The sequence below is a fragment of the Acomys minous genome (genome assembly GCF_964271855.1).
Source record: "Acomys minous genome assembly, chromosome: 16".
Lineage (NCBI taxonomy): Eukaryota > Metazoa > Chordata > Mammalia > Rodentia > Muridae > Acomys > Acomys minous.
In genome coordinates, this window is record NC_140498.1 from 59,382,550 (window position 1) to 59,396,668 (window position 14,119).

General features: G+C 41.4%; 1 protein-coding gene across 2 annotated transcripts in view; it reads left to right on the forward strand.

The window, feature by feature from the left end:
• LOC311586012 (uncharacterized protein) overlaps nt 1–13,711 on the forward strand; it is a 35,530-nt gene extending 21,819 nt beyond the window's left edge. The window contains exons 1-3 of one of the 2 annotated variants that reach the window (XM_084761808.1): nt 10,278–10,621; nt 10,827–10,887; nt 11,979–13,711. In XM_084761808.1, coding sequence (XP_084617934.1) covers nt 11,996–13,135 — 1,140 coding nt within the window. In that variant the 5' untranslated portion in view covers nt 10,278–10,621; nt 10,827–10,887; nt 11,979–11,995 and the 3' untranslated portion in view covers nt 13,136–13,711. Of the gene's footprint in view, nt 1–10,277; nt 10,622–10,826; nt 10,888–11,978 lie in introns of those variants that run through there. The other variant, XM_084761806.1, reaches the window with a different exon arrangement.
• The last annotated feature ends 408 nt before the right edge of the window (nt 13,712–14,119 follow it).

The window sequence follows — 14,119 nt, forward strand, 5'->3', positions numbered from 1 at the left end:
TGGCCTCATACTAACTGTGGCGATGTGTTGGAATCTTCTGGCTCCTTCTCTGGCTCATTCTGTGTTCACCTGTGTCTAGTTCAATGTGCCTCTGTAAAACTCTCCCAGTAAAACTGCCCCTTTCACAGACTCACCTCCATGCACTGCCTCTCAACTCACTGGCTCAACAGAACCTCCTGAACGGAAATGACTAGAACGCAAAGATCTTCATGGCCCTGTTTCCTAAGTGCTAGGAGTAAAGGCCTGCGCCACCATACCTGCACCTAACCTTCTCTTTACCTAAACCTTGCGCTATACCAGGCTGGCTTTGAACTCAGAGATCTGTCTGCCTCTGTCCCCTGAGACCAGATTAAAGATGTGTCTGTGTTACAGTCAGAACACACAGACCTAGAAGATCCCTGGATGTGATCTCTTGTCAGAGCAGCCAGGTCATGAATTGAAATTCCTCTACATAAAGATGCTGTTTTCTTTTTGAGAAAAGCATAGTTTTGTTACATGGGCAATTCTACCCTGGTTGAACTGTCTAAGTGGCTGGCTGTGCAGTCTTCCAGGCCACATGTACACTGTTCAAAACCTCACCTGGGCCCTGAACCTTAAAGTGACTTACCGGTGACAGCATGTGTGGAATACAGCATCTGTTCCCCAGTGCCTCCTCTTAGAGCATTAGCCAGAGCTGAGTGCATGCTGTCATTAAAGGGATTTTTCATAATTAATCTTTTTTTTTTCTTTTTGGTTTTTTGAGACAGAGTTTGTCTGTGTAGCTTTGGCTGTTCTGGAGTCGCTTTGTAGACCAGGCTGACCTCAAACTCACAGAGATCCATCTGCCTCTGCCTCCCAAGTGCTGAGATTAAAGGCACCTGCCACCATGCCCGGCTCACAATTAATCTTTTAATTATGGGTATATAAGCTGAGTACAAGAACACTTCAGGCTGGCTGTGATGCTTATCAACTAAGACCATGCCACTGTTCTGATGAAGTGCAGTGATTTCTCCCTGGAAAGGAATATTAAGTCTAGGACAGTACACCTTGAGCCTTTTTGAAAAATATTGGCTGGGTGTGGTGGCACACGCCTTTAATCCCAGCACTCGGGAGGCAGAGGCAGGCGGATCGCTGTGAGTTTGAGGCCAGCCTGGTCTACAAAAGTGAGTCCAGGACAGCCTAGGATGCATAGAGAAACCCTGTCTCGAAAAACCAAAAAATAAAAATAAAAAATAAAAATTTTTTTTCAAGATTTATTTATTATGTATACAGTATGCATCAGATCACATTATAGATGGTTGTGAGCCACCATGTGGTTCCCGGGAATTGAATTCAGGACCTCTGGAAGAGCAGTCCGTGCTCTTAACTGCTGAGCCATCTCTCCAGCTCCCTGAAAAACATTTCTGAGACTAGCTGTGTTGACTCAGTCATCTTGATTCCAGTCTGTTGTTCCCTAGGACAGTGACCTTATTTTCCTCTTCATTAAACTTCGTTCTTTCATAAAAGGCTGTACCACCACAGAGGCTTAATGTGCTATATAATTAATATAATAATACTATATAACATTATATATGTAATACTTTTATTTGAATAGTTGTTCAATCATTAATTTTCCTTAAAGTGAATTAGTCTGTAATTAAATGGGCAGGAACCTCTGTAATGCCACAATCCAAGCTAGAGAAAGCTACCTTAAGAAAATGACCTATGTTTGTTTCCTGCATGAAATATACTTTATTTTGCTGAGAGCAAAACTTCTGATTTCACACATCTAGACAGGGACCAAGAATAAGCTTGTCATAAACTTCTCTGGAGAGATTGCTCAGAGGTTAAGGGGACTGACTGCTCTTCCAGAGGTCTTGAGTTCAATTTCCACAACAATATACTGCCTCACAACTATCTATGATGTGATCTGTTGCCCTCAGGCAGAGCATAATAATTAAAAAAAAAACTTAAAAAAAAAAAACACCTCATTTTTTCCCCGTCACTTTTTTAGGACCCAAGTAATGCTCCATTGTGTAAATGTACAACAATTTTTATCTGTTCTCTTAAAAATTAATTTACTTTATATCCTGTAGGGGACGGGCTACATGGCCGATGTTCAGCCATCTTGTCAGAGCCTAGGTTCCTATTTCTCCAGAAATCTGCCATTCACCAGCAACTAGCTGACCTTGTTGTAGGTCGGCAGTTAGACAGCTGTTGTGGTTTATTGTGGGGGCTGGTCACTCTAGACCCCCGAGCTACTCCTTTTCAGGTGAGACTACTGATAAGATCAGATTAAAGGCCTGCGAGCAGTAGTTCTTGGAGCTTTTTCCTGACTAACCAGATCCTTCATGACTTTCCTGGAATTTCTCTCCTGCAATGCTAGCAGCTGTAAAGGTAGATACCTACCTGCTGGAGCATTCCAGAGTTAGGTATCCATAGCAACCCTTGCTTACACAAATACCCCTGCCTCTGTGCCTATATGAACTCTGTGAAAACTTTCAATAAAAGGGGTTTGATCAGAATGCAGACTTGCCCCCTTCTTCGTGTCTTGTGTTCTGTCCCTATACAGGGAAAATTTCCTCCCGAGCGTTAATCAAACCCCAGCGGGCTGGGGCAATATCCCAGTCATAGCCCCCTCCTTCTCCTCCCAGCCACACCCTTCCTCCCTCTTCCCCCTATCTCCTCTCCGCTAACCCTCAGAAGAGGGGACCCCTCCTCCACCAGCCCACCTCAGCACATCAAGTCACATCAGGACTGAGCACATCCTCTTTCTTGGTGAGCTGGCAAGGCAGACTCATCATGGGGCAGTGATGGAAGGCATGCAACAGAGTCCTTGTCAGAGACAGGGCCTGTTCCCCTTACTATGGGACACACATGAGCACCAAGCTGCCCATCGTGTCTATATGTGTAGGAGGCCTAGGTACAGTATGAGCCTGGTCCTTGGTTGGTGATTCAGTCTCTGCAAGGTCCCCTGGGCCCAGGTTAGTTGGCTCTGTTGGCCTTCTGGGGAATTCCTGTCCCCGCCAAGTCCTTCCAACCTTCCCCCGACTCTTCCACAAGGCTTTCTGTGTTCTGCCCAATGTTTGGATGTCTCAGCATTTTTTTTCACCTGTTGCTGGGTAGAGCCTCTCAGAGGCTGTGCTAGGCTCCCATCTGCAAGCATAGCAGAGTTTCATTAATAGTGTCAAGTGTTGGCTCTCTCCCTTGGTGTGGGTCTCAGATTGTGCCAGGCATTGGTTTGTCATTCCTTCAATCTCTCCTCTACTTTTATCCCTGCACATGTTGTTGGCAGGGTAAATTTTGGGTCAAAGTTTTTGTGGGTGTGTTTGTGTTCCCCTCTGCAACCCCCCCGCTGAGGCAAAGGACTAGGGTCAGGGTGGACTCTTTCTGGATGTTGTAGTCAGACAGGGTATGGCCATCTTCCATCTGCTTGCCTGCAAAGATTAGCCTCTGCTGGTCAGGGGAATATGCGCTCCGTGTCCTGGATCTTTCCCTTGACATTCTCAATGGTGCCACAGGGCTGGACCTCCAGGGTGATGGTCTAGCCTGCTAAGGTCTCCACAAAGATCTGCATTGTCAGCAGTGGTGGCAGCGGTCCTCACTGAAGAAGAGTTGGAACTCCCAATCTTGATGAAACTGACATGAATGGATTTTTATATATTGAACCATCACTACATCTGTGGGATAAAACCTACCTGGTCATGGTGGATGATTTTTTTAATATAAATAATTCATTTAATTTTAGTTTATGTACATTGGTGTGAGGGTACCCGGTCACCTGGAATTGGAGGTACAGACAGCTGTGAGCTGCCATATGGATGCTGGGAATTGAACCTGGGTCCTTTGGAAGAACAGAACATTGCTTTTAACAACTGAGCCATCTCTCCAGCCCAGGATGATGTTTTCTGATGTGTTGTTGGATTGAGTTTGCTAGTATTTTTATTGAGTACTTTTGAATCAATGTTCACGAGGGAAATTGGTCTGAAATTCTCTTTCTTTATTGAATCTCTGTGTGTGTTGTGTATGAGAGTGACTGTAGCTTCATTGAATAAGTTTGGCAATGTTCCTTTTGTTTCTATTTTGTGGAATAGTTTGAGGAGTATTGCTATTAGCTCTTCTTTGAAAGTCCTGTAGAATTCTGTGCTAGAAGAATTTGGCCCTGTACTTTTTTTGATTGGGAGACTTTTGATGACTGCTTCTATTTCCTTAGGGGTTATTGGACTGTTTGGACTGTCTACCTGATCTTGATTTAACTTTTGTAAGTGAAATCTATCAAGAAAACTGTCCCTTTCCTTTTCCAATTTTGTGGGATATCTGTCCAGGCCCTTCTGGCTTTTAGAGTCTCTGTTGAGAAGTTGAGTGTAATTATGATAGGTCTGCTTTTATATGTGGCTTTAACTTTTTCCCTTGAAGCTTTTAATAGTCTTTCTTTGTTCTGTACATTTAGTATTTTAAATATTATGTGGTGGAGGATTTTCTTTTCTGGTCCAATCTATTTGGTGTTCTGTCTTTCTTTAGATTGGGGAAGTGTTCTTCTATGATTTGTGTTGAAAATATTTTCTTGCTGAGTGTAGTGCCGCACGCCGTTAATCCCAGTACTCAGGAGGCAGAGGCAGGTGGATCACTGTGAGTTTGAGGCCAGCCTGGTCTACAAAGTGAGTCCAGGACAGCCGAGGCTAACACAAAGTGACTTGTCTCGAAAAACCAAACCACCAAAAAATTTTTTTCTTGGCCTTAGAGCTTAGAGTCTTTTTCTCTTCCTATTAATCATAGGTTTGGACTTTTCATAGTGTCCTGCATTTCCTACATTGTTTGTGCCAGGAAGATTTAACATTTTCTTTGATTGATGTATCCACTTTTCCGGTTGTATCTTCTATACCTGAGATTTTTCTCTTTCATCTCTTATATTCTGTTGGTGATGCTTGTGTCTGTAGTCCCTGTTTTTGTCCCTAGGTTTTCCATCTCCAGGATTGGCCCAGTTTGTGTTTTCTTTATTGTTTCTAATTCCCTTGTCAGTTCTTGGACCGTTTCATTCATTTCCTTCACTTTTAAAATTGTGTTTCCCTCTATTTCATTAAGGGACTTAATTCATTCCCTTCACCTATTTGACTGAATTTTCTTTTATTCCTTTATCATCATATTCTCTTTTCAGGACTCTATCATCTTTATAAAATTGGATTTAAGGTCATCTTCTTTTGATTTAGGTGTGCCAGGATGTCCAGGACTTGTAGTAGTAGACCACAGCCTCCTAGAAGGTCTTTGGGTATGATCTCTTGTCAGAACAGCCATGTTCTGAATTAAAATTCCTCTACATCTTTTAGTTAGTTTGGATAAGGGCTTGTGGTTTTGTTGTTGTTGTTGGTTTCCTCAAAGAATCAACTCTATGTCTCATTGATTCTTTGTATTGTTCTCTGTTTCTAATTTATTGATTTCATTCAATAGTTTCTTGAGGTCTATTCTTTTTGGGTATCTTCATTTTGCTGTAGAATTTTTAGGTGTGCCTTTAAACCTCTAGTAAGAGATCTCGTCCCCCGTCCTCTGAACCCCCCGCCCCCTTTTTTATATGCACTCAGTGTTATGAACTGTCCTTTTATCACCACTTTCATTGTGTACCATGAGTTTGGACGTGTTGTGTATTCAGTGTCATTGAATTCTAGAAAGTCTTAATTTCTTCATTTCTGTTTTGAGGCTTTTTTTTTTCTCCATATAGAGTTCAGTTTCCATGAGTTTTCTGTTGTTTGTCCTGTTGATGATGTGCTGCTTTACTCCATGCTAGTCTAATAGGATGCATGGAGTTATTTCAGTTTTCTTGTACCTGTTCTGTGTTCAAGCATGTCATCAATTTTGGAGAAAGATCCAGGAATTGCTGAGAAGATGGTATGTTCTTTTGTATTTGGATGGGATGTTCTGTAAATATCATTTAGGTTCATTTGTTTTTTGTTTTTTTAACATCAGTTAGCTGGAGCGTTTCTCTGTTATTTTTTGTCTGGATGGCCTGTCCATTGGTGAAAGCAAGACAATGAACTCTCCCATTTTCTTTTCTTTTCTTTTTTTTTTTCTTTCTTTTTTTTTTTTGGTTTTTTGGGACAGGGTCTCTCTGTGTAGCCTTGGCCGTCCTGGACTCACTTTGTACACCAGGCTGGCCTCGAATTCACAGTGATCCGCCTGCCTCTGCCTCCCGAGTGAAGTCTCCCATTTTCAATATATGAGGTTCAATGTGCCGTTTGTGCTACAGAAATGGTTCATTTACAATGGTGGCTGCTCTTATGTTTGGTGCATAGATGTTAAGAATTGAAATGTTATCTTTTCAGAATTAAAAAAAAAAAAGAATACCTAGTTTTGTTCCACAACCTTTTTTTTTTTTTTTTTTGGTTTTTCGAGACTAGGTCTCTCTGCGTAGCCTTGGCTGTCCTGGACTCACTCTGTAGACCAGGCTGGCCTCGAACTCACAGCGATCCACCAGCCTCTGCCTCCCAAGTGCTGGGATTAAAGGCGTGCACCACCACGTCCGGCTTTCCACAAACCTTTTTATTAATTTTTGTTCATAGTCTATTTTATTAGCTATTAAAATGGCCACACCTGCTTGATTCTTACTTAACTCTAAGTAAGAATCAAGAATTAAGATTTGCTTGGATTTTTCCAACCCTTTACATTGAAATAATGTCTATCTTTGATGTTGAGATGTGTTTCTTTTTTTTTTTTCTTGGTTTTTCGAGACAGGGTTTCTCTGTGTAGCCTTGGCTGTCCTGGACTCACTTTGTAGACAAGGCTGGTCTCGAACTCACAGCAAGCTACCTGCCTCTGCTTCCCAAATGCTGGGACTAAAGACGTGCACCACCACCGCCCGGCGAGCTGTGTTTCTTATATCCAGTTGAAGGATGGTTTCTGTTTTAGCATCCATTGTGTTATCCTGTGTCTTTTAATTGGTGAACTGAGGTCATTGATATTAAGAGATAGCAGTGAACAGTGATTGTTAATTCCTGGTATTTTGTTGTTGTTGGTGGTGATGTGTGTGTGTGTGTGTGTGTACGCATGTGCACTTCCGTTTTTTGGTTTTGCTGGTAATGTGAGATTATGTATTTCCTGTGTGTTCAAAGGAGAATGTTGGCTGCTGGGTGACGGGGAGGCCAAGGCGAGATGATCTTACTCCACAGGAGGCATAGACAGGAGAGGGGACGCTGCCTCTGGTGTTCTAGTCCAGTGCTAGGGCCAACTGTGAGAATTTGGTCTGGGCTAACAGATAGTGGGGTGGCTCTTTGGACAGGCTACCTAGTCTCTGGCATGCCTGGCAGGGGCTAACTGCCCGTATCTTGCAGCCCAGGCACAGTGATAATTCAGGAAGAGAAGGACAGCTCCAGATGCTTTCTTTAAAAATATGTTTTCTTTTTTTTGTTTTTTGTTTTTTGTTTTTTTTGGTGGTTTTTTTTTTTTTGAGACAAGGTCTCTCTGTGTAGCCTTGGGTGTCCTGGAGTCACTTTGTAGACCAGGCTGGCCTCGAACTCACAGCGATCCACCGGCCTCTGCCTCCCGAGTGCTGGGATTACAGACGTGCGCCAAAAAATATGTTTTCTTGCATTTGTATTTTTTTTGTTTTGTTTGTTTGTTTTTTTAGACAGGGTTTCTCTTTGCAGCCTTAGATGTCCTTGATTCACTCTGTAGACCAGGCTGGCCTAAACTCAGAAACTCTCCTTCCTCTGCCTCCCAAGTTTTGGGAAGAATAAAGGTGTACACTAGTACTACCTGGCTTGCATTTCATTTTAATGTTTGCATTTCCTCACACTGGTGAGGATTTATATCCAATCAACAATCATGTGAAACAAAATGTTTTCTAAGTGATCTTAACAGTTATCCTTTTCTTTTTCTTTTTTCTTTTTCTTTTTCGAGAGAGCGTTTCTCTGTGTAGCCTTGGCTGTCCTGGACTCAGTTTGTAGACCAGGCTGGCCTTGAACTCACAGCGATCCACCTGCCTCTGCCTCCGAGTGCTGGGATGAAAGTCGTGCACCACCACACCCGGCACCAGTTATCCTTTTCTTTATCATAAGAGAATGAGATAATTTTAGTAGTCAAAATTATTTTCTCCAACATCAAAACATTTGTTTCCTTTAAATGAATCTCTCTAAATGGAATAGCACTCCACCCCCAATCCTTTTTCTATTATTGGCAAACGAGAGAACTGGATTGCACAGGGTGAGTGCTGGTAAGTAATGTGATTATGATTTTGATTTTGTCTATAATTCTATAGTTCTTGTTTAAAGGACTCTGTTATACCTATAGGTCCACCTTTGTGTTTCCTTTTATCAGTGGTGCCATCTATGTTGTGTGATTTTATTTTTTTTAAATTGGGCATGGGATTTGAGTGTCTATATACTGATCCCTCTTTCTCTTTTTTTGTGTCTACTTTGTTGTGGTTGAAATTAAACAATGAGCTTCCTTCTCATGCTGTCATGCCTTCACCATTAGAGACCCTAATCCTAAATCACAATAGATACAATAGAAGGACTTGCTAGTCAATGTTAAGCTATTGTTCTTTTCTTTTTTCTTCTTCTTTTGTCCGTTTCTTTTTCTTTCTTTCTTTCTTTTTTAATAAATAGCAATGTCCTTTTGGTAAAATCGAACCATAAGTTCTTTTTTTAGTTAATTTATTCACATTACATCACAATTGTTATCAGATCCCTTGTTGCCTCTCATTCCTCCCTCCTTCATGCTTTCACCCTACTCCCCTCCCCTATGTCTTGTGACTGAGGGGGACCTCCTCCCCTTCTATATAATCATAGGGTATCAAGTCTCTTGTTGATAGCCTGTTATCCTTCCTCTGAGTGACAACAGGCCTCCCCATCAAGGGGATGGGGTCAAATATTGGGTACCAGAGTTCATGTGAAAGTCAGTCCCCCCTCTCCACTCAACTGTAAAGAACGTCCTGTCCATTGGCTAGATCTGGGTAGGGGTTCGATGTTTGCTTAAGCCATTTTTCTAGCCTGAAGTTTTTGTATTTTTAATTTTGTTGATTTTGTTTTTTGTTTTTGAAGACAAAGTTCCTCTGTGTAGCCCTGGTTGTCCTCAGAGTAGGTGTGCAAGCCAAGAAGTGCCTGGAAGTTCGGGATCACCTGGCTCTGGTTCCAGAGTGCTGGGGTTAGACGTGGGCCAACGTGACTGGCTTTGTGTTTTTATATTATGGGCTAATGTGCCTGGAACGTAGGTTTTTGAACATGTCAAGCTTTTGTTGCTGTCCTGAGCGTCACTCACATCTTGAATTTTGAAATTTGTCAGAGAGTACATTCTATTTCTCAGGATGGCATGCATTCATGACATTAACCCTGCCTTAGTCCACTGAGTGATTAGATTGCCTGTGTGTAACCTGTTATATTTATTTTGAATTTTTTGAATGAATATGAGTTTCTTTCTTTCTTTTTTTTCTGAGACAGGGTTTCTCTGTGTAGCCTTGGCTGTCCTAGACTCACTTTGTAGACCAGGCTGGCCTCGAACTCACAGTGATCCACCTGCCTCTGCCTCTCAAATGCTGGGATTAAAGGTGTGTGCTACCACACCCGGGAATAAAAAGATTTTTAAATGTCATATTCTGTGTCTCTGAGGTTTTTGAAGACCTTATCTAAATATTTCCTATAGAATCATATCTATCTGTTGAACCTAAGATGTATATTCTTGTGATAAAAGTAGACTAGTAATCGATATAACCATGATTTGATCAACTATCAATTAACTTGTGTAGCTCTTCCCTCACTCATCCCCTCCCTCCCTTGGTCCTCAGAGGGGGGAGCCCTGCTCCCCTAACATCTGAACTCAGCCTATCAAGTCTCATCTGTGCTGCCTGTAACCTCTTCCTCGTTGATCGATTTGCTCTGGAGAGTCAGGGTCTTAATATGTACCTCTGACTGTCCTGGACCTGGTTCCATAGTCCACGATTGCATCAGACTGAACGACATACACCTGCCTCTGGCTCCTAAGTGCTGGGATTAAAGGCATGAGCCAATGCACGCAGCTTGTCCATAACTTTTTGTAGATAGTAATTGTTGATACATTTTCTCTGATGTTTGCTTAGTACTGTCTCTCTGCTTGTCTTTTTTTCTTTATGGCTATTAATTGGCATTTCTCTTGCAAGGCTATATCCTATTCAAAGGCTGAAGAAATGACATCGACGCCGGGCGTGGTGGCGCACGCCTTTAATCCCAGCACTCGGGAGGCAGAGGCAGGTGGATCGCTGTGAGTTCGAGGCCAGCCTGGTCTAAAAGTGAGTCCAGGACAGACAAGGCTACACAGAGAAACCCTGTCTCGAAAAACAACAACAACAAAAAAAAACAAAAAACAAAAAAAAAAAAAAAAAAAGAAAAAAATGACATCGGTGAACCTCATTATTCAGTTTCCTTCTGAAATGATTGGTGATTACTTTATAACTTCTGTTTCAGGGAATAAGTGTGCGAAGCACCAGAATTATATGATTATATTATTGATGAAGTATATATGTACAGTATTGTTAGTTATCTGCTGTCTGTTGAACACATGTGTGGGACATTTTAGAGTGCCGTGAATTATGAAGATGTGCAGGTGAACTTCACTCGGGAAGAGTGGGCTTTGCTGGATCCTTCCCAGAAGAGTCTCTACATAGAGGTGATGCTGGAGACCTACAGGAACCTCACTGCTGTAGGTAAGAGGGTGAATTTTCCTTTAGGTTTTAAAATAAGGGAGAAAACTGCTTCTTGGTTCTTGATGCTCTTCTGTAGTTTCAATTGAGAACGAGGAAGAATGAGTAGAGTAAATGAGGCCTGGTTCTGAGGTTCACTGAAGAAAGGAGCTGAAATTTTGCCTCATTTCCAATCACACATCATGTATTTTCTGGTATTATATTTTAGGCTACAATTGGGAAGACCATAATATTGAAGAACATTGTGAAAGTCCTAGGAGACGTGGAAGGTAATTTTCATGTGCGAGCTGATACAAATATGCCTCTGAGGAAATTTTAATGTGTCCTGGAAGTTTTCAAGAAAAGCAGCAGTGCAAAAAAAGCCACTACTTTAAGTGTATTGACGATTACTAAATTCTCACAAAACCGTGTACCTTGATGTCAAGTATCTGATTTGTGTTTGAAAGGCGTTCCTCTAAGAAAGAAGACAAGGAAACAATGCCTTAACAGATACACTCTTTCAATCATAGCTCCATTAGAGCTGTGCTGTAGAACTGCCAGTCTGTTTAGCCTCATACTACTCCAAAGCCTTCTAATAAGCAAACAGTCTATAGTAAAGCGTGTTACTCATATCTTTGTAGTAATGTTGCTGAGTTTAGTGAGAGGGCCAGTTGATGAGAGTCAAGAAAGTTGTTGTGGAGGAACCTTAATCGCTATCTCACATTTTTATAAGGAACAAAGAGCCCAAATGTCAACACAATGTGGAAATCTCTCATTTGTTATTCTTCCTGTAATGGGTATAGCATACATCACAATTGATACACGCCATCTGAGTCTAGGGATATTGGAAGAAGCAACATACCTCTTTGTTCCCAGAATAATTAGAATATATGTAGCAGCCCCACTTTGTGTAGACTTTCTTACTGGGATACAAGTTTACAATTAATTGGTTTTCCAACTTCATTGGGACTACATCCACAAACTCACACTGCAGAAAATCCCTATGAGTACTAGGAATGCGGAAATCCTTCTGTTTTTCCTGGTTTTCTTTGCAAATGTAATATCACTCACACTTTAGGAATATTTATGAATGCAATCAGTGTAGTAAAGCTCTGAGCTCCTTCAATTCTCTTTAAATAGCTGTAAAAACTCATATAGAAAAATGATGTAGTCAATGCTCTTACCATCACAGGCATCTTCAAGGATGCAAAACAATCCATAACAAAGGTGAACACCATGGATGTAAACAAAGTGATGAAATCTTAAGATCTGATTCCTCTTTACATCTAGACTAATTTGTAAAATTAATTCATACAGATAAAAATGTTCCTCAGTGGAATGAATGTGGTAAACCTTTCACACGTGCCAATTATCTTTGCAGGTACGAAAAAAGTCATAATGAAGAGAAACCTTATGAAGTTATTCAATATGGTGAAGCCTTTGCACATCACAGTAGTCTCCAAATATATAAAAGAACACATAGTGGAGAGAAACCCTATAAATGTCCTCAATGTGATAAAGCCTTTTCACAACACAGTCGTCTCCAAAGACATAAAAGAATACATACTAGAGAGAAACCCCACAAATGTAATCACTGTGGTAAAGCCTTTGCACATCCCAGTCGTCTTCAAAGTCATGACAGAATTCATACTAGAGAGAAACCTTACAAATGTACTCAATGCGATAAAGGATTTTCGGAACCGTCTAGTCTTCAAAGACATGAAAGAACACACACTGGAGAGAAACCCTATGAATGTAACCAATGTGGTAAAGCCTTTGCATGTCACAGTGGTCTCCAGGTACATAAAAGGACACATACTGGAGAGAAACCCTATGAATGTAACCAGTGTGGTAAAGCCTTTGCACAACACAGTCATCTCCAAAGACATAAAAGAACACATACTGGAGAGAAACCCTATGAATGTAAGCAATGTGGGAAAGCCTTTGCACGTGACAGTCATCTTCAAAGGCATGAAAGAATTCACACTGGAGAGAAACCCTATGAAGGTATTCAACATGGTGAAGCCTTTGCCTGTCACAGTCATCTCCAGATACGTAAAAGAGCACTTACTGAAGACAAACCCCATGAATGTAAGCACTGTGGTAAAGCCTTTGCATATAATGGTCTTCTTCAAATACATAAAAGAACACATACTGGGGAGAAGCCCTATGGATGTAATCAGTGTGGTAAAGCCTTTTCACAACTCAGTCATCTACAAGTACATAAAAGAACACATACTGGGGAGAAGCCCTATGGATGTAATCAGTGTTGTAAAGCCTTTTCACAACTTGGTACTCTACAAGTACATAAAAGAGTACATACTGGAGAGACGCCCTATGAGTGTAACGACTGTGGTAAAGCCTTTGCTTATAAGTCTCTTCTTCAAATACATGAAAGAACACACACTGGAGAGAAACCCTACAGTTGTCATCACTGTGGTAAAGCCTTTGTACATCACAGTGATCTTCAAAGGCATGCCAAAATTCACACTGGAGAGAAACCTTAAAAATGTAATCAATGCAGTAAAGCATGTTTAGAACACTATAGTCTCCAAAGATATGAAAGAACACACCCTGGAGAGAAACCCTACGGATGTAAGCAATGTGGGAAAGGCTTTCCAGAGTACAGTCATCTTTAAAGACATGAAAGAATTCACACTGGAGGGCAACCCTATTAAGGTATTCATTTGCGTGTCACAGTCACCTCCAAATACATAAAATGAAGAGAAACCCCATTGACAGAGAGATAAACCTGTGTTTTGTTACGATCCTGAGAGTGGGATAAAGGACAGACTTGTGAGAGAACAGGCGATGTTAATCCACTAGAAGATGAACCCCCTCCTGCAGGAGCTTGATTGTGGCCAGCGGAAAAACCACGTGGACAGACTCTGGGAGGAGCTACATATATGAGCCCAAAACAGGCGAACACAACACAACACAATGACTTTGCATTCTGTACCTGTACTGTGTGTGCTTGCTTGCGCACTGACTTCCTTGAATCTATTCCGTGGGAAGTGTAACCATGACCCCCCCGCCCCCGCCTCAAAATGTATGTATAAAAATTTATACTGCTTTTCAAAAAAAAAAAAAAAATACACCCAGGTGAAAAGTCAATCCTAGGTTGCTCTGTTTGTCACTTGGAATGGATTCCATCCATTGAATCCAAAACCCAACCATCTAGCAGGGACCTCATCGCTTAAAATGATAGGAGACAGAGGAGTGAGGGAGCATCTTCATCCTCTGCATTACAAGGACACCTGTGGGAAGTGGAGAGTCAGTACTCCTCGTGGGTACCCAAGTTTGGTTCCTCCTACCCACATCAGGTGGCTCAGAACTACTTATATTTCTAGGTACAGGGCATCTGATGCATTTTTCTGGCCTCCTAGGTCACCAGATATGCAAATGGAGGACAGAAACTCACATGTGTGATTCCATATTGTAAAAAAGGTTTTCTTCACATATATGCGTGCTATTTTTAAGTTAAATTTATTTAACTGAGGTGCATAAGCTTTGCCACTGTAC